This window comes from Astatotilapia calliptera, chromosome 13 (genome assembly GCF_900246225.1).
Source record: "Astatotilapia calliptera chromosome 13, fAstCal1.2, whole genome shotgun sequence".
NCBI classification, from domain to species: Eukaryota; Metazoa; Chordata; class Actinopteri; order Cichliformes; family Cichlidae; genus Astatotilapia; species Astatotilapia calliptera.
The window spans coordinates 6,876,619-6,897,047 of NC_039314.1; the positions used below are offsets into that span (position 1 = coordinate 6,876,619).

The window sequence follows — 20,429 nt, forward strand, 5'->3', positions numbered from 1 at the left end:
TGTACTGAAAACAAACAATGCTATCTGATCTGCATTTTAAAATCGACTACTGATTGCACGAAACAGGGGACAGGCTGAGTCAAAAACAGGTTTTTGCATACTTTGAAAGTATGATAAACATACAGTAGATATTATTTCAGTGCATTGCCGGTGAAGGAGGAGGAGGCAGTTTAGTTAAACTTTTCCAAGAGTTTCCAATGCGTAAATATATGACAGAGCGGATGACAGGCAGGTTGTCACTCTTTGACATCTGTTGTTTTTAGGTGTCACTGGTGAGATCATCTTAACCTGCGTTAAGACTTACAGCTAATGATAGCTCTTATCACACACAAATCCGCCTATTTTACGCAGTTGTTTGCGTAACCGCACATTTATCTCATGACTGACATCATTCAGGCATAAGATAACCTGTTTGGTGAATATGCAGTCTATCCTGTACGGCTGGTTCTTCTATGGGAGTTTTCCTCTCCTGTCTTACGCATTGTGGTCTGATGTCTCGGAGAAGAAGGAACCTCTTTATTTCTCCTTAGGTTACGAATCAGAGCACAAACAGGGCAGACACAACAGAAGCAAACATGTTGTACTTGATCGGAGTAAGTGCAGACCTATTTATATATTATTTTAAGTCTTTTAGCTGTAAGTAAGTTCATTTTTCAAAGATTGTGTTTTCTAGTGGTGACTGTAACCTGTGTGATACTGACTGCTGTTCGTTTTGCCTTAAGATCATTGCTGGTCTTCTCTTTGTCATATATTGGTTTTCAACGGGACTCAAAGAGGTAAGCAGCTATTTATTTTTCTTTCTTTCTTTTTTAAATGTAGCTCACATCAAGTACGAAGCAAACAGAAACATTTATAGAGAGTGCATAGAGGTGGAACAAGGAAGCAAAGACTAACTCTGTGTAATGATTCTTATCATTTTCAGGGAAACAAGTCACAAAAGTCCCAGCTCCCAGAATCCTCTGCAAACAACAAGTTGGTAAGTGGCAATCAAAAGTTAAATGCTGAGCTTACTGAGAATAGTTTGGATAAAATATCTGACTTCAATTTCTTCAACAGAATGATCTGAGCGACGATGACTTGCATTTATTGGCAAAGATCCTTTCGGTTGGATTGGTGGATGCGGATCCAAACTACCTCCATCACCTAAAAGGCTACAGGGACTTGCGTGGTCCCTGATCTCCTTTGGAAAAAAGAAAGAAAAAGAAACAAGGAGCTCATCTGGAGCGACGGATGGATACAAAAACAGACTTTCATGGAGATCTTGAAGGATTTGTGATGTCATCAAATCAATGCTTATTTGGATTACAAGTTATTCTCACGTCACCCTGCAGATTTTTCATGATCACAGGATAAAACATGCAGTATGTTCAGTTTAAATGTTGCACTGAATATCTCAGAGGTGCACACAACTGCGTTATGTTAAATATGGATCCTGATTGCTTTATTGTTACCTTTGTAACCCACGGCTGTACTGCTTGTTGCAAGTAATCTGTCTCAATAGTGCTATTTAATATTTAGCTAAATGCTAAATTGGTGCTACAAGGCGTGCAAGTGGAGAAGAATACAGTCTTTATCGCAATCATTACCCAGTCATCAAATCAGAACAATGTGTAACGCATTAGGCAAGGGTGTGTTTTGTCCTGTGGTTTAAACTGTTTTTAGTAAGAGAAAGAATGGATTGTTTGCATAGCTTCACTTCAAAAAGAACCATGTGGCCATGTGGGAGAAAGGTTCAATTAATTTGTTTCTCTTGTCTTTTTGTTCATGTCCTTTTCTGGAGAGAGGAGACAAAAGAGAGAGTTAAGCAAAGAGACAGATTAGATTCTGTTGTTGTTATTTTTTTAAACCTTTCTTTTTTGGTATGATATGGCAAACGTAACTCCTCTTACCCCAGACCCGTCTGCTGAACTCGTTCCCGAGCAGGTAGAGCAAGATCACCACAGACATGTTAAAAAAGAAGAAGCCCACCAGACCAGCAGCACTGAAGCGCCCAAGAAGAGGATACACCCAAATCCCGACTGACATGTACACCCATATAATCCTGCAGAACATGTTCAGAATATAAAATAAAAAAAGGAAGGAAAAAAAAGGTTTGGCTCATACAAACATTCACCCAGTGTGTTCACGCAGTTATTGTAACAGCAAAACAGCAGCAAAACTAAACATCTCATATGCAATGAACAGCATGCTTATGGTTTGTTCTGTACTCATGAGGAGTTATTGGCTGCATTACAACATGTGAGCCCGAGCTGTGGAGGTTGAAAAGAAGCTTTTACCCGCAAGCTGTATACACACTGGAGCAGCAAAAATAGATGCATTTAGACAGTGTTGTGCTTTCAGCCACATGAAGGTGAACTTCAATCAGTGTCAAATGAAAGATAAAAACTGAAGAAATGCTTTTTTTAAAGTGCTTGATTATGCTGTTAATGCTGAGTCAGCACTTACCAAGATAAGTAAGCCAAGCCCACGATTCCTAATGCCGTCAGTGCATGTTTAGTCTGTGGGTAGACGTGAGGCTGCATCAGCACCTCTCCAAGTAAGATGGGAAGGACAAATGTGTGCTAAAGAAAAAGCCAACAGCAACATGAGAAGTCCCGGCAAGCCAACCAAGAATTGCTTAAAAATGTTTTAAAAATACAAACGATGCTGAGTAATTTTTTATTATGCCGAAGAACATAAGTCAACAGACCATAGCGTGGTTCATCCACGGAGGGAAGAAGGTGTCGATGGTAGCTGGGTAGACTAATTCTCTATCATATGCAAAGATTGCCCAGAAAAGTAGAACAACAAACTAAAGAAAAGGCAGCAAAGGCAGAGTTAATGTGAAGCATAGTGTTTTGCTTTGGGGGGTTTTTTGCACTTGAAAGAATGTAGGATTTGCAAATGTGGGGTTCTCACCGTGCCCACTGGAAAGGCAAAGACAGAGAAGAGAAGGTCTTTAAACTTGCTCAGAGTACTCTCAGCCTTTTTCTCAGGTTGAAGATCATTCACTGCCGCCAGTCCAAAGAACGTCATTTGCAATAACTGAAACATTACAAGCAACATTGTTGTTTTTTCCCACTGTCCTTGTTGGGATCGCAGGGTCATTAATCCTTCACAACAATTACCCATAAACGATCAAGGTACTCACCAAATTCAAAAAAGTGAGGTACTTCCAAGGTCCTCCATAAACAAAGATTCCTGGTGGCAAATCCTCTCCATCCATATCAATTAGATTCTTAATAATAAACGCATACCAGCTGAATGCTGCAATGTGATACACTCTCCTAACAGTCATTCTCAGTGTAAACTTATATTCTTCTGTAATAAATAGTGAAAATAAATTAAAATGCAAGCAAAAAAAGCAACAACAAAACAAAACAAAAAGACTAAACTTCAAAGTTTTCCCTTCAGATGTGAGGCACTTGAAGCAGTGAAGGTTCTTTAAAGATTAGTGTAATTCAGCGCCGGCTTATCAAGACATTTGCAGGCAGCAGAGACAAAGAAACACAAGAGAACCACTGTTCAGTTTTTTACGAAACATATGGCGACTTCTTTCATAACCGCTTGTGGCTGGGAGGCAAATTTATGCACAGTGAGAGTGTAATCTGTTATATAGTGTTTTGCAAGAGAAATCCCAACGAGTTAGGAAGGTTACGTGAGTTCAGATACAGTACTGTGCAAAGGTTTTAGGCAGGTGAGGAAAAAATGCTGTAAACAAAGAATGCTATTTATTTTCCACCAATCAACAAAATGTAGTGAATGAACAAAAAAGAAATCTAAATCAAGTCAATATTTGGTGTGACCACCCTTTGCCTCAGAGCAGCATCCATTCTTCTAGGTACACTTGCACACAGATTTTGAAGGAACTCGGCTGGTAGGGTGCTCCAAACATCACAGATCTTCTGTGGATGTAGGCTTCCTCACATCCTTCTGTCTCTTCATGCAATACCAGACACACTTGATGATGTTGAGATCAGAGCTCTGTGGGAGCCATGCCGTCACTCCAGTACTTCTTGTTCTTCATGCTGAAAATAATTTTTAATGACTGGCTGTATGTTTGGGGTCATTGTCCTACTGCAGAAAACATTTGGGGCCAATAAACAATCATTTATATTTCTGAAAGCATTCTTTGTTTACAGCATTTTTTCACACCTGCCTAAAACTTGCAAAGTTCAGATAGGTAAATATCTTCTGACAAAGACTGGATCACAGAAGAGTTACTTCTTTATTATTGCTGGAAATCTAAATTCAGGAGCTCGACACATCTCTCGCGAGCTTATTAAAATAATAGTAAATGTGTGACGACAAAATAACCCGATAAATTCATAAGAAAGAAAATTTCAAAGAGCAAAAGTTTCACGTTAGAGAATAAACGTGTTAGGAAAAACAGGCAAAAATAAAATAAAGTTTTCTCCTAAACTTGTTCTCCCATTACTTTTTCCTGTGATCCTTAAGGTTTTCATAGATGTCATAAATGGCCTGAAGATGGTGCTGGTGTAAAGGCTGTGATCTGATTGTACTGCGCCAAAGCCAATATGCAGTATGTTGCAATCACTGTGTTAAAGCTACTAAATCTGTGTAGGTTTAGAAGAGAAATCTGTTATATAAAATATAATGTATGTGTTCTTTTTGGATATTTTAAATCAAATGGAGTTTTCAAGTTACACACGAACATGTTACATATGAAACATTATATACGTAAATATTTAAAAACCTCTTGCAATTAAGGATTTAAATAATTTATTATTTAATTCTGGTTTTATTTTTATTTTAGATGGCATGTTTAATTTTGTGGAAATAGTGTCATAGTACCTAAAATTTACTTTTAAAGCAGTACCTGAGTTTCTTTCTGTGCTATATCAAAGATGAATTTAATGAACTGCACCACAGACATGGGAGAAAAACAACAACAAAAACAAACAAGCCTCGATATATTTAAGAAGTTTTATTTACAAACAGCAAAAGGTGATGAAGACAGGTATGATACTGTAAATCTGTGAGAACTCACTGTCACTGCTCAGCTCTACATACTCAAACATACATATGTAAACTCTTCACAGCTTCAAGATCAGTTTCAACAGACACGTAGAACAAGTACTGATTTAAAAACTGCAGGGTAGAGAAAAGTTTAAAAGACAAATAAAAGGTTGGTTTCAGCAGATTATAAAATACAACCCCATACTGTCGGATAGTTTTGGCTTTCCACGGGCAAAGTAAACACTTAAAAAAGCTTCATATGCTGGATTTTGGGGTTTGTTCCCCAAAATGTGTAAATGAAAAAGCGTTGAATGGTGTATATAAACAAGACCTTGAAGTAAACCTGATGCACCTTTGAATATTCATCATTAACCTGAAAACAAAAACGACACAGTGTTACACGTCGACGTCTGAGTCCATCGTGTGCATTTCCTTGTTTTCGGTTGCATGTTTAGGATGAAAAACTTTACAGTTTATTTATGCCAGCATGATCCACAGATCCACTTACTTCCAAATATATGTAATTATCATCTTTTTAAGATGAAGGTGAACCATTATAATACAAACTATAGTATATTACAGCTTTACAAAATCTGACCACTGCAGATTATCAGTTCTCTAACATCTCGTCATAAAACTAGCTGACGCTGTTGTCAGTGTTGTAAAAGATTACGGCAAGAAGGCCTCTTCACAGAAACTTGGTTTGACACATTGCACGTTACCCTGCAGTCAGTAAAAACATGTTCGATCCTGCACTCATGCTCTCAGTTCATACTGGGAGCAACTTGATGATTCAGCCACAGTAAGAAGCTCGTTGTTGAACACGTCGCACGTAATTGGGACAACGGCTTTGCAATAACTTGCATATTGTCTAAATTCACGCTTCAGTACACGTTCCCTGACTCTTCTGTGCATGATAAGCCTTGTTTTCCATACAACCCAGAAGAGAAATCCCATTTCCAACAAATATCTTTGCCAGCTTTTTATTTATTTAATTTCACTTCCTTCTACACATCCTGTATCCACCTTTTAATATCTCATCTTTCTTTGGATCCCATTTAAGTTGTCATCTGTGATAGTAGAGACAAAAAAAAAAAATAGATTCACCACAAGGGCAATTAAATATATATTAATGCTTCTAATAGCAAACAATATTGGTAATACATTCATACCTCAAATCGACTGTAAACCTTCCTCTCCTTTCTCATATTCTGGATCCTCTCCAGCAGCTTTTCTCGCTCCTGAGGTGATTTTTGCCCTTTGTTTAGTTTATCAAGTCCTCGTTCTTTCTCCCTTTTAGCATTTTTGTCAGCTTTGTCTTCTTTCTCGTCATCGGTAACGGGAGACTCTTTGGTAGCCTCATTCCTGCTTTGGCTATTAGCGGAAATCTGCTCCAGGAGCAGCTTGGTATCGTCTCTGAGGTTGCTGCTCGAGAGCACGTTGGCTGTGGATGAGTGGTAGCGAGACTGGCTCGATTTGGGCTGCTTGGATGTGATCTCTGCTGATTCAGAAAAGTTACTTTGCTGTATTTGGTCATTCGTTTTCTCACTGCCGACAGACTCTTTGGCACTGCTTTCCTTTGTACCCTGGGTATGATCTGAGTTTCTCCCGCCTGTGTCCAGTTGCTCAGGCTCTGTTTTACTATTTTCAGCAGGCACAGGTGGCTCTGAGGTAGGCTCATTTGTGCTAGAGGGAGTTTTGGGGGCTTTATCCGATTCTGATGGAGTCTGGTTGGAAAGGGAATTTGTATCAGCGAGAGTGTGCAATGCAGACATGTTGGTTTCTGCTTTTTTAGCTTCAGGGGGCAAAACGAATTCAACTGACTCAGACAAAGGAGAGGAACGTGATCCTGTTTCAGCAGGGGTTGGTGCCTCAGCTCCTGTAAAGTTGAGGTCAGAGGGAGGGGTTGCTTGTATCTGTGCGTCTTGAGGAGCTGCAGTTGTTTCTGACTGCGAAGCATTAAGAGTAGAGTCTGTAATGACAGTGGAGCTTGCTTCTGATGGCAAATGCTTGGCTGGAGTGTCCGTGGGTGTGGGTACAGTAATAGTGGGCTCTTTTAGCTCAGGTACACATGGCTCAGGTGGAGAAGGGCTACTAGGTATGATATCACCTTTGACATGTGAAGATTCAGGAACCACAGAATCCTCTGCAACAGCCTTTTGAACTGAGCAAATTTCTGATTCAGAAACTTCTTTTTCTGTCTCAGTAACACCTTCCTCTGATTCAGAAACAGTCTTTGCAGTCTCAGAAATACCCTTTTCTGATTCTGGTTTTCCAGAAATTGCCTTTTCTGTTTCAGATACATCTATCTCTGATTCAAAAACAGCTCCCTCTGACTTTTCTCGTTCAGAAACTATGTTTTCTACTTGAGAAAGGCTCTTTTCTGACTCAGTAACACCTTCCTCTGATTCAGAAACAGTCTTTTCAGATTCAGAAATATCCTTTTCTGATTCGGGTTTTTCAGAAATGGCCTTTTCTGTTTCAGATACACCTATCTCTGATTCAGAAACATCTCTCTCTGACTTTTCTGGTTCAGAAACAATGTTTTCTGACCCAGAAACACGTCTTTCTACTTGAGAAAGGCGTGTTTGTGGTTCACAAATATCGTTTTCTGATTTTGATGTTTCAGAAATAGATTTTTGTGATTCAGAAACACCTTTCTCTGATTCTAAAGTACCCCTTTCTGGGTCTGATGTCTCAGAAATGGCCTTTTCTGTTTCAAAAACAGCTGTCTCTGATTCAGACGTGCCTATTTCCGATTCAGAGATATGTTTTTCTGGTTCAGAAATGCTCTTTTCAGAGTCAAAAATATCTTTTACTGATTCTTGTTTTTTAGAAATGGCATTTTCTGTTTCAGATAGAGCTCCCTCAGATTTTTCTGATTCAGAAACACACTTTTCTCCTTGAGAAAGGTTCTTTTCTGATTCAGAGATATCGTTTTCTGATTTTGATGTTTCAATAAGGTCTTTTTCTGATTCAGAAACACTTTTCTCTGATTCCAAAGTACCCTTTCCTGGGTCTGATGTCGCAGAAATGGCCTTTTCTGTTTCAGAAATAGCTGTTTCAAACACGACTTTCTCTAATTCAGATACACGTTTGTCTAATTCAGGCATGCCTATTTCTGTTTCAGAGGCATCTTTTTCTGGTTCAGAAACCTGTATTTCTGATTCAGTCATGCTCTTCTCAGCTACAGAAGGATCTTTTTCGCTTTTACAATTGGCTTTCTCTGATTCAGAAATATCTTTTTCTGACCTTTCTGTGGAAGTTGTAGCACCAGAAACGCTTGTGGTGGACTGTAACGAGGATGAGCTTGACTCAGCACCACTAACAAACACCTCAGGAGAAACACCAGATTCCATATGTACAGAGTCAGTTGCTGAAGGAGTCTGGGATGACGGCAACTTGGAAGAGGAATCTAGAGGAGTTTGGTTACTTGTATCTTTAGATTTAGAATCTTCTGCTAACCCTTTTGGCGAGGAGCTCATAGAGTCATGTGCCTCTGTTTTATCATCATTTGAAGCTAATATGCCAGAAGCAGGGTGTGAACTGGAATCTTCTGAAAGTCTGTTCTCTTCAGTGGTAGAAAGAGAAGGCGTACTGGACGATAAAGAAACTGGACTTTTCTGTGAACCATAATCTAGCAGATTATTCTCAGAGGAGGATCTCAGCATTGATGGGTCAGAGGCGTCAACTGTTGATGTTACTGCAGGAGGGGAGATGCTGGTTACTAAATGAGTCAATTCAGGATTTTGGGTGTGAGAAGCCAACGCAGAAAGTCCTTCATCAGAATTGGCACAGACTGATTTAGACTCCTTTGAGGTAGAATCCGGGCTTGGGGTTTCCTTTTTATCAGTACTTTGTGTAAGTGAAGAAACATTAGTGGGAGCAGGATTTGTGGGTGGATGACTGGGGCTGCTCTCGTCATCAGCAGGATCTGACAGCATGGGTTCTTGTGGTGATTTGTTCAGAGGTAACTCTGAGGAAGCAGGAAGAAGATCTGTTGACTGACTGTTGTCCAGTTTTGTTGTGCCTAAATCTTCTGCTACTTTATTTTGTTCTTTAGAGCTCTGGGAGGTATTGGAGTGATTTTCGATCTGACTGTCCTGCTGGTTAATGTTTTCACTGGATTCAAAAGACACACTAGCTAACTGACTGTCTGCAGTAGCACTCTTTTCCCCCTCAGTTTTGGAAGCCCTGTCTTCTGAGGATTCTCTTGGTTCAGGTCCCTCCTTTTTGACACCACTGTTGACTTTTAGTTCAGTTTCTGGTTTCACCGGGTCTTTTCCTTTGCCCTTTGCAGCTTTTGTGGCTGCTTCAGCTTTGCGTTTTGCTGCCAGCTCTTTGAAAAACATTAATCTTACATCAGGATCATTCATATCTGCATATGGTAGAAGGGTGGCTAAAGGTTTAGGTGGTTGTACCGGCTGATTGGTTTTGGGTAGCTCAGCTTCAGAAAGCTTGGATCGAGGCATGGATGGCGAAAGATTAGGCTGCTCTACATGGGGTACTTTTGCTGACTCTGTTTCCTCACGCTTTTCTGAAACGTCTTTTGAATCTTCTTGCTTTGATGAATTTTTATCATCTCCTTTAGTGCTTTCCTTGTCTGGTTTTGTTTCTGTGGATGTCTTTAGGTACCGAGTCCATTCGTAAGGTTCTCTAGCAGCAGTTCTCCTTTGTCCCAGAACTTGAGAAACAAAGGGTAGTTTTATCTTTTCAGATTCAGTTTTGTCACTGTCTTCAGTGTCTCCGTCCTTTTGCTCAGGAGGGGTAGTTTGACTATCCTGAGGAGCTGGCTGATCCAGAGAGCTGAATATCAGAGAGGACCTTAACCTGGAGCACCTGTTCATTCCACTAGCATTTAGTTTCCTTCGGAAAGAATCGGACCGCAGAAGCACAGAAGTCTTTGGCTCATTTTGTTCTCCCTCCTCTGTCCTCTTTTCCTCCTTGTTTGTGGTTTGTGACTCTGATGGTGTTGTTTTGGTTTCTTCTGCCACTGCAGGAGGTTCATCGGGCAATACCTTAGGCTGTTCTCTGGCTGTTGTTTTGGCATAATTTGGTATCTGACTCACCCTGGATATAACAGGAACTTTGAACTCTCTGACATTTGGGATTTTAGGAAGTGACAAATCAACCCCTGGTGCTGTTTTCTGCATGGTGTTACGGGGCTCTTCAAAAGGATCTGGGGCCTGAGGTGGTTCCACTGGCAGGCCTTCATCTCCTGAATTATCATATGCACTAAGGTATGAGTTAATCCTCCAGTTTCTCAGCCCCTTTTTAACCATGGGATCCTTGCGGTCACTGTTAGACTCCTGAAGAAACTGCCTCTGATCAGCGTGGCTGGAGGGCGTGGGAGAGGTTTGGCACGTATATGGATGGCCTAAACTTAGTCTTCTAGGTTGAGACGAACTAAAATCTGCTGCAGGAAGCATTTTCTCTGAGCTCTGATCATAGTCTTTGGTAGATGACAAGTAGTTAAAAACAGGGTCAAAATCAGGTGGTTGCATCTCTTGTGGTAAAGCAGATTCAGAGTATTGATCTCTTGAAAGATAGCCTTGGCTCCAGAACTTGTCATAGCTGTAATTTGCTTCTGGTCCTGGTGCTGGTCCTAGATAAGGCTGCTGGCCCCTGTAAAAATGCCTCCCCTGGGACTCAGGTTCTGGCATTCCCTGAGTTTGCAGGAATGGATAAGGATATCTTCCTTGAACACCTTCAGCAAAGCCAGGATGTTTAAAGGGTCGATTTTCCATCGGTGGAATCCTGGCACATCCCTGATCAAATGATGGGTCCACGTGTGGTTGTTGGGAAGGAAACCTATTGTACAAATCTGCGGGTCCACGCAGGGGTTCCTTAGTGTTAAAGGGCACCCTTCTCCAATCGTCATCCATTCGTTCATCACAGGACTGTCTGGCCCATTCATCTGGTTGACTAGAATCAGCTGCTGGCAGAGTTCTCATAGGCTCCCTGTACAGTGATAGCCTGTCACTGGCGTATTCCCTCTTTTGTAATGGATTCATGTCTTCCACTGGAGGAACCAAATCTTCAACAATCAGCGGCTGGGAATGAGCATACAGGATCCGAAACTCTTCATCAAAGGTAGTCACGAGCTGTCCGAAGAACAGGTGCGCCATGCAGCGGTGTAGTTTCTCAAAAGACCACATGAAGCTGGACATGACATAAGATAAGTGCAATTTAATACAAGAATCGTTAAAACGTTCAATAAACTGTTGCAAACACAACACATTTATTAGGAAACAATCCTGGTGTAGTAGGATTCTGCAGTAGTTTTAAACAGCCTCACCTGTAATTTCCACTCAGCACAGCCCTGCAGTCAGTCAACAAGAAGCGATCCATCATCTGACCTTTGAAGGATTTGCCTGAGCGACACTTGTACGAGCTGCCAGACACTGTTCTCACTCGTAAAAACTGCAAGGCACAAGGAATCACCTTAAGATTTATAAAACCTAAAAATGTATGAAGCACATCTAGCAATGTTTTCAATTGCATAAATCCAAGATAGGTGGCAGCATTGCATTAGCACTGCGTCTTCTGAGATAACGTCACAGAAAAGGAGAAAAAGATTGTATACGTAGTTCACTTTTGCAGTACTATACTGGTCATGTGATTTTTTTTAAACATCACTAAATGAGTCAGTCTCCATTTACTCAACATATCAGGCTCAGATGTATTAATACTGGCATTTTATTTATATTACACAATAGCATAAAATGCAGTTCTAAGAACTTTCCTGTGCCAGTGGAGACTTGAGAGAGTCATCTTTTACCAATTGCTTAGCTTTTGTTGGACAATATAGCTTACTGTGAAAAGACCACTGGGAGATAAAGCTGGTGATATTCAAAATTTTGTAATACTGTCAACAAATCCCATGAAAAGACAAAACAACTATGGGTCATCTCTCAGTGCTTTCCAAACACCCCCACCCCTCCTCAGTGGCCTGTAGTGCCAAATCCATTCATTCCAAATGAAGACAAAACAGCCTTCAAAACGCATAATAAAAATAGATTTCAACCATTTAATCAGTTTAAGCAGACACAAACAGCAAATTTGTTAAGGACTACTTTGAGCCACAGATCGTGCATATTGTATATGAAGTAAAAGGCCAGACATAAAGTATAAATGGGAGTGGAAATTAAACATGTAAGAAGACAAAATGCATTGCAAAGAATACTCAATCACCTGAATGCTCTGCAGGTTTACTCTGCAGTTGGATACCATGCTCACAAAGTGATGTGCATTCAGCTCGTCTAGAAGGATGTAGACAGCAACATTTCTCGTGGCAGCGTTAAGGACATCCGCAAAAATGTCAACATCGGTAAACATATCCATCGCTATGGCAATGACCTGAGGAAATGAAAGAAAACAAAGCGACCAAAGCGAAAACAAAAGCGCCATGAGCATGACAGTCGAAAAAAGAACAATGGTGATTAATGTGAAGGAAACCGCAGGCCAACCTGTTGAGCGTTTTTGATGAGTCGCCGGGCCTGCTCCTTGATACTTGGCATGTCTGGCTCAGGGGGGTTGACCAGAGTGGTAACCTCTGTGGGCACACTGAAGAGTTGCAAGTGGGGCCACCCGAGGTCCAAATCTGGGACGTCCTGGTCGCTGTGAATCGGCCAGTAAGTGTCTGAGGATCCATCTCCCCCGCTTTCCAGAAAAAGCTGTTCAGAGTGTCCGATCAGCTGGGGACCCTGAACGAAGCCCATAATGTGCTGAATCTCAGGTGTGGACAGAAAGTCCACCACATCCGCCTTTTTGAGGAACTCATAGTACCCCTCCAAATCCCCCTCAACCAGAGCGTCAATGGCCAAGCGGTACTCTTCCCGGTAGTGAGGAGGGAGGTAGTTGGGGTCCAGGGGGTTATCCCCAGCAGAGGAACACTGAGAGCGACGCGCCATACTGTGGTCTTAGGAGAGGACAAAGGGCAAAAAGATACGCAACTTGTAAATGTTTTTGAACCAAATTTGGGTTCAGCTGTAATCAGATACACTCACACAACCCACAGATGTCTAATTCGCTGCTTCTTGTTGTCATGCGAGATAGAATAAAATCTAAAGATAACAACATGTACTATTTGACAAAAAAACCACCCTGACATGATAAAGACTCTAACAAATCAAAAGTAACAGAAGCATTTATTCTACTGTTTGTGTGGCATATTTACACTGTCTGGGTCCATAGTTACAACAGTGGTGGAGTTCACTTTCTTAAAAATCAACTAGCTGCACCCAAGTTGAGATACCACTCTATCAATACACCGTGACAAACCCAGCTCAACAACCCAAAAAATAAAAATAAATAGACGCCAGTGGATACTTCTCAGAGATATTGCAGCATCTGCTACAATTTCATTGGACCGGTGAAAGCACAATGAGGGAAATGGAATCTAACCACAGGATAGATGGTTAGGGTGTGGCCCCTCCCTCTGGCCAAACACCCTCGACTCCATTTGAACTTTCATGTAAAGCCAGAAATCTCATATAAACGAGAAAAGAAACACCAGGAGTAAAGAGTAAAGCTCAAAGCCCTGGAGCAGACGTTAAAGGACAACAAGCTCTAAGTAAATAAGTTAAAGATAAAATAGCTTTGTGTTGCCGCTACGCAAGTGAGTCTGTCATTTACGGACAAAACTTTTCCCCCCACCGAGTTAGAAAAGTTAACCGGAGCTGGGTCAGTCTGTAGTCTCATGTTGGATCCAGCTAGCCCAAACACCGCAGGGGCTAACAGCACAGAGCCATACAGCCCCCACAGTTACCGTCTGCTGAGCCTACCTCATTGGTGTACCCGTCAAGCTCTCCGTCGGTTAAACTTCACAGCAGTCATCTTGCTTTCTTCACCGTGTTGTTGTTCACAGCTGTACCGAGCTTCCAAGTCCAGGTGTGACCTGCCGAAAGTTTACTCTTACACTGCCTTTTCCCCTGTCACCCAGCTAAACCAGTTTGCTGTCATGCTTGAGACATGTTGGCGAGAATGTCTGAGACGCATCGACCGGAGGAAAAAAGTAGTGTCGACAGACCTCGCCCCGCCTCACCGGCTGCAGCAGCTCCGCAGTTTGTTCACTTCTGCTCAGCTCTCAGTGTCCGTGGCTGTCCTGAGCCAGCTGAACTCTGCCCAGATGTTATCATCCCACTCCTGACACTCACTCGCTACTACTGCTGTAAACTGGAGCCGAACTTTGTGGCTAGTTTTAGCCCTATCAGGTAATGCGTTGCTAGTTCATAAAAACCCTGCGTTGATCGCTCATATTTCTCTCCCGCCCCCACCTAACACTGTTCTGAATCATTAGTTATTATCAGTTAATACGTTTTGTGTGATCGTGCTGGCAGATATTGTTACCCGGTTATAAAGGCCAAGGATAAACCCACTGTAAATTAATTATCAACAGGTCATAGCAGGGTGTTCCACCAGGGAGTAGGGGCATACGGACACATTAATACAGACATAGTAGTTTGAGACGGCTGTTGTTACCAGGGACGGAGCGAAGGGCATGGCTCGGTACCCCCCCCCCCCCCCCAAAAAAAACAAAACAAAACAAAACAACAAAACAAAACAAAAACCCAAACAATCAAACAAACAGGAAGAAAGGCAAAAATGACATAAAGGGTGGATGAGGAGATTTAATTCCTTCTATAAAATGTTTAATAACATTACACGTAATAAAAGCTATTAGCTTTAATTGTAGGTACACTCATGTACCCACGCACACTCTGGAAGGAAATCGCACTGACATGGCGACAAGTGAAAAAATAAATTTTTTTTGAATCAATTCAAGCGACTTCAAACAAATAGAGGTGAAAAAAAATGCAGGCTGGGCAAAGCGAGTGGTATCTGGGATAAACTCAACATTCAGGCGAGTGACTGTAGCTACCTGAGGAGTGAAGAACATACTGTAGTTGACTGAGATATGACCTGGTAGTAAATAGAGGGCCATCTAAGCAACTGGAGCCTGGAAGTGACCATTTCAACACGATGTGCTAGATGTACTGGTGTACTGCCTATCATTCCCTAAAGCTCCATCCACGCTGCAAGCAATTTGCTTTGAAGTCAAGGGCTGGTTCCTTGCATACATTCCAGGCTCTGGTCTAAGGCCTTCTAAGGCAATATATCAGTTAACAGTATCCAGCGATAAAAGTTTATTTCAGGTCCCGCCCACTTTGCATAGCAGTTAGTTAGTTAGTTGCTTGTAGTCACGGAATGTCATTCACCTTCTATGGCATCTGGTTGCCACATCACTGTGATTTGCCTCAAGGATGGGTCCTGTACTTTGCAAACTGCAATCAAACAATGTATAAATAACATTGTAACCAGACTGCATTTTGTTAACTATGTTACTTTGCAGTTAAAGCTTGTGCTTCAGAGTAGCCTCTGACTTGTTCCATGGCAGCCATGTAGGCAGAAAGGTCTGTGTACATTGAAATCATTATAAGTCAGTGAATTTTCAATCAGTTTTCGGGTGCTTTTCTTTGACATTTGTTTCTTTCTGATTGAATTTTCAGATTTCACATGTTGTACCGCTGTCCTGACCTTTGGATTCATAAGTCAATAATATCTGTTACTGCTGATATTCTGTTTAGTTTTGTATAATTTGACATACTTTACCATTTTCCCCAGTTTTCCTGGCTTTTTGACAGCCACCCTTCGACTGAGACTTTATCTGATGAGGCTTTGGTCAATAGTAGATAGATCAACTAAAGGGTGAGATGGATCTCTCGGGAATCAAAATATAAAGAAATGATTGGACACTTTGCAAAGTACTGTAGAAATAAAATGAGAAGAACATGCCATCAGTGACATTGGTTTAGTCCTTTTTTGGCAAATGAATAACACTTAAGGAAATGTTTGTGGTTTAGGTTTAGGATTAATGCTTACTTATTTAATTGACCAGTTTTTAATGTTTTCTTTCATTCACAAAACATCGGGGTGGCCATTAAGGGTCCATGTCTTACTTTTTCTCATGGTGCACTAGCTGATAAAGCCATCTCTGCTTATAAATATGTTAAAAATGGGAACTAATGGGACTTCAGATTCAGCTGTACCTAATTATAGGCCTCTTCATTAAAAAAAATCATAGTTAATCATATTTACTTTGATGATATACGCTGAATAAAAATAAACAACTACCGGTAATTTTAAAGCTGTTAAGAGGTTGAGACGCTGCAAAGGAATAAATGGCCTGCATTTGTATAGCGCTTTTCTAGTCCCTAAGGACCCCAAAGCGCTTCACACTACATTCAGTCATTCACCCATTCACACACACATTCACACACTGGCGATGGCAAGCTACATTGTAGCCACAGCTGCCCTGGGGCGCACTGACAGAGGCGAGGCTGCTGGACACTGGCGCCACCGGGCCCTCTGACCACCACCAGTAGGCAAACATGGGGTTAGTATCTTGCCCAAGGATATTTGGCATGCAGCCAGGAGGCAGCCTGGGATCGAACCACCGACCTTCTGATTAGTGGCTGACCTGCTCTGCCACCTGAGCTACAGTCACCCACCCAAAAACTAATTAATACAGGAATGAAACCTATCCTCTCTGAACAATGTAAACAGTCACTGGAATTCCATTCAAGCCTGGATTCTGTAGAAAAGACTTCCTAATAGGTTAACCTCAAACTTCTTACTATGATGAGCATATTAACAAACAATAGAAACACTGGGCGAGGATGATCATTACAAAGAGTGCCGCCCTACCAGCCCTTGTTGAAGGTGTAGCCTCAAGTGTGCAAAAAAAAAGGCTACACCTTCAACATGATCCCATCATTCATTCTTTTTTTCTGCTTTTCATGCTTCATTAACGATTTCTTTTGTGGCATTCACTATAAACTGAAATGATATTATCCTTTCTTTGTTGTTTACTAAGGGTTCTCATGTGGAAATGTAGCCTAAAAGTTGGAGGAAGGACATCTGGGTTTCCAAGACAGGATTTTGCAACCCGTGTTTTGTTAAACCTTGAAAGGAGAGAGATAGAGAGGCTAAAATTCAGTGATTTTTCTTTAAGGGCAGCTCCAACCTCATACCTAAAATAGCCATGTCAGCGTGAACGCTGATGTAACCAATCCAAAGGAAGTGAGACAACATAGCAGCTCAAGTAAAGACTTGAAGACAATCCTTCATTGTTCGCTTCAGGCACCACCCAAGGCACACAGAGGAGCAGTTGGAATAGAGACATAAAAAGTCATGTTCTCTTGGTTCATAGATAGTTGCTACACTACATACCATTGGGTAGCATTCACAGTGGCAGTTCTTTAACCCATGTAGCTCTCAATAAAAATACACAACCCATGTCTTGCCTTTTGGTTTTGTGACTGACAGCAGTGATTATGAAACATGAACTCGGACACACAGTGACTCAGAGCTGAGGTCCTCCCCCTTCCTAAAACACCACCAAGAATGTGTGAATCAAACTCAGTGTGAACTGTTATGATTTATGTGATACCACAACTTCAGCTCAAATGTACAACTGTTATTGTCAAAAGGGGACAAAGAAGGCATATCACTGGAGGAAGAATATCCTGCACCGCAGATCTGATTACCACGTCCTTGCAGAGACCTCGTAGACTAAGTAAGGTTCGTTTAAAGTGTTGAGTGATACAGTTCACACTCATTCTGCATGATGCACACACTTTGATAACACTGCTAAACAAACAGAGGAGTGCAAGTCGTGAACAGCACCACCTTCCCGGACTCCCACACTCTTGGACTGTGCCCCACCAGTACACACTCTGTAATGAAGAATATAAACCTTGGATTTAATTGGCAACCTGCACAGATTCAACAGCTGCCAACCTTAGAGAATTCAGCACCAAACAAAACCGAGGAGGTCCCATGAAGAGCTGGAAAGTACATGGCACGTAGTTTGTAGGCCATACCTTTTTAATGACATTGAATGACATCTGAACATCTTCACAAGGTGTTCACCGTATAAATGGGGAGAGCTCTGTATCACTTCAAAAGGCTTCATATTCTCATAAATGCTTCAAATGGAAAAGCTTAACTTCAATTGTTGGGTGGGGCCGCAGTGCTGTTTGCAGGTCTTTTTTAATGTGGGTATGTACAATATAAGCCTTAACCGACCATGCTTTTTAGTTAGGCTTGCAACATGACTCCAGAAATGACAATAATGGTTGGTTGTTCTAGACCAGGGATGTCAAACATAAGGCCCGGAGGCCAGAATTTGCAGAGCAAAGACACCGATCCAACCAACTAGACAGTTTTGGAAAATCCGAACTGTATTTTCATGAGTCCGATTGCTTTTCATCCATCCTGATGTCTTAAATTTACTACAACATAATTTATTTATCCAGTAAAACTGATAAAATGGAGATGTATTATTGAAATTGCACTTTTTCTTATATTAAGATCTATCGAATTAAATGTGCACTTAAACTTCTTTACATGGTCAGAAAGAAGAGGTTAACTGGTCTGGCTTGCTTAATATCAAAGCGGTCTGCATGTGGCCTGAACCATAAAAGGAAAGTTTCTATCTATAAATCTATCTATAAATCTATTCTATCTATTTGAACCCTAGAGTCTGACATTTTGATTGTGTCATTATGGTTTTTTAAGCCATCATATCATAAAAAGGAGGGCTTAATGTAAACGATAGCTACCTTCATTAGCAAGATACCCCCAGAGATCTGTGTCTGTGCTAACATATAAAACAAATCATGCTAGAATTTCACTACCAAAAAAACTGAGCATACTTCTTTGATTGTCTGCCAGTACAGTTGACTAACACTGGCCATATTGTTTGCCATAATTGTATTAAAAAATTCTCCGGAAGACTCCAACACCACAGACACAATGGGTTAGCAGAGGTGAGGCCTAGCATACAGCTAACAACTATTCCTTCCTGTTGGCATCTATCTGTTACTGAAATAAGCTACACCCTTAATCCTGCATAATTTTAAGGATAATACATTTAAAAAAGAGTGACTTATATACAAATTCACTCCATTCACAGTTGTCATGAAAAGGGAAATAAGCTATGGACATCTTTGTTTTGTTTTTGTTTTTTAACTAGGCTGTAAAAATGGTTTGCTTTGTATTTTAGCATGACGAGTTTGTGGGGATGGAAGCCAGCCTGAAGGTGCTAAACAATGGCCGTGCTTTGCTCCGATTCTTGTTTGACATCAATTCACACTGTAATATTTAAACATCTGTGGTTTCGACAACATTTTTTTATGTACGTTCATGTACAGAAATGACTCTTGTTGATATCCTGACCTTGTATTCTATTGCCACACTCAAAAAAATGTGAAGACATGTAAATTTTCAATATTATTTGTTACATAAGAACAGTGTGAAACATGAAGTGTAATTGAATCTGGTCAAATTTAATTTACTTGAGTGGTATAAATTTAGTTTATACTAATCACATTCATTTAATCACCTGATTGTGGCACTGCCATACATGACAAAAAGAATAACATGCAAAACTGAGACATCCACATTTCATCTATTTTTTATTTACTCTGTATTTAGTGATAACTCCAGTAGTGACACGTAATGTTGATTATATTTAAAATTCAACCACAGAAATGGTTAAACACAAAATGATTTGATTGAGTTTTTGGCAGAAGTTCCTCTCTTTTACCTCTATGTAGGAAGCCATGTGTTCATCTGTTGTTTATAACATGTCCTGAGGCTATTGTGCTGATAAGGAGAGCATGTAGGAAGAGGAAGATTGACACTAGAGAAAAAAATGGAGTGTGAGAAAACAAAGAGAAAAGGAAGAGCAGCAGCTGCTGAATCCATTTCTGGGCGCATACTGTCACGGAGGGACACAGGAAGTCTTAGTGGTTCTCAAAGAGGTGAGATCATGCTTGGCTAAAGAGATGATGAAAGTTAATGAAAGTCTGCAGACAATGGGCTGAGCACATTTCCAAACGTGTTAACGTTGTTTTGCTTAATTCATCCATATCCAGATGAGATTCAGCCTATGAAATTCTTGAATATGATAAAATTAGATGGCCACTCTTATCTGGGTGGATTCTGGATCTGTGCCATGTTGGACAAACCTTGTCATTTGAGCAAAGACTAGCTCCTCTATCTTTGTCACTTGTTGAGAGGATGGCAAATTCCGCAGATTATTGCATTCCCACATCAAGAGTACAATAATGTACTCTTTCAACCCCCTGTCACCAGTTTTTATCTCCATTAAGCCAGAGATTACCAACTTGCTGGTGACAAAAGGTGTAGATATAAACACACAGATGTAACAAAACAGCAGGCTTGTGTCAGTGCAGAATGTCTAGAGAGCGACTTGAAGGTGTGAAATGGATCCACGTTGTTTGGCGTACGTGGAGGCCGTGTTAGGCCAGTGCTGAGCTCATTTCCCAGGGTGCTCAGCAGCAGGTGTGCATCTCATTTGCCTGTCATTTCACCTGTTGACAGTGTTTGTGTTTTTAGAGTATTTTCTCTGTGTGTGTCTGCAGCTTGCAACAAGAGAA

General features: G+C 41.0%; 2 protein-coding genes across 2 annotated transcripts; both read right to left on the reverse strand.

The window, feature by feature from the left end:
- Positions 1-1,819: 1,819 nt before the first annotated feature.
- LOC113035086 (androgen-dependent TFPI-regulating protein) lies at positions 1,820-3,277 on the reverse strand. Its single transcript, XM_026190372.1, has 5 exons — positions 3,131-3,277; positions 2,899-3,024; positions 2,690-2,791; positions 2,446-2,561; positions 1,820-2,041 (listed from the first exon to the last, which is right to left on the reverse strand). The coding sequence occupies exons 1-5, from the start codon at positions 3,275-3,277 to the stop codon at positions 1,834-1,836; spliced, it is 699 nt and encodes a 232-aa protein (XP_026046157.1). The 3' UTR covers positions 1,820-1,833.
- A 1,635-nt stretch (positions 3,278-4,912) lies between these two features.
- On the reverse strand, positions 4,913-14,161 carry fam83ha (family with sequence similarity 83 member Ha). Its single transcript, XM_026190277.1, has 6 exons — positions 13,746-14,161; positions 12,429-12,880; positions 12,154-12,318; positions 11,258-11,382; positions 6,132-11,121; positions 4,913-6,029 (listed from the first exon to the last, which is right to left on the reverse strand). Exons 2-6 carry the CDS (start codon positions 12,870-12,872, stop codon positions 6,018-6,020), a joined length of 5,736 nt encoding a protein of 1,911 aa, XP_026046062.1. The 5' UTR covers positions 12,873-12,880; positions 13,746-14,161; the 3' UTR covers positions 4,913-6,017.
- Positions 14,162-20,429: the final 6,268 nt, after the last annotated feature.

What these genes read in the sequence shown, in the direction of transcription:
- LOC113035086 (XM_026190372.1), bottom strand. Translation starts at nt 3,277, where the DNA reads ATGACTGTTAGGAGAGTGTATCACATTGCAGCATTCAGCTGGTATGCG. An exon ending in ACCTCACTTTTTTGAATTTG is followed by an intron (nt 3,025 to 3,130) that starts GTGAGTACCTTG and finishes GTAATGTTTCAG; the next exon opens with TTATTGCAAATGACGTTCTT. An exon ending in CGTGGATGAACCACGCTATG is followed by an intron (nt 2,562 to 2,689) that starts GTCTGTTGACTT and finishes CTTTTTCTTTAG; the next exon opens with CACACATTTGTCCTTCCCAT.
- fam83ha (XM_026190277.1), bottom strand. Translation starts at nt 12,872, where the DNA reads ATGGCGCGTCGCTCTCAGTGTTCCTCTGCTGGGGATAACCCCCTGGAC. An exon ending in TCATCAAAAACGCTCAACAG is followed by an intron (nt 12,319 to 12,428) that starts GTTGGCCTGCGG and finishes TCATTTCCTCAG; the next exon opens with GTCATTGCCATAGCGATGGA. An exon ending in GTGCTGAGTGGAAATTACAG is followed by an intron (nt 11,122 to 11,257) that starts GTGAGGCTGTTT and finishes TGTCATGTCCAG; the next exon opens with CTTCATGTGGTCTTTTGAGA.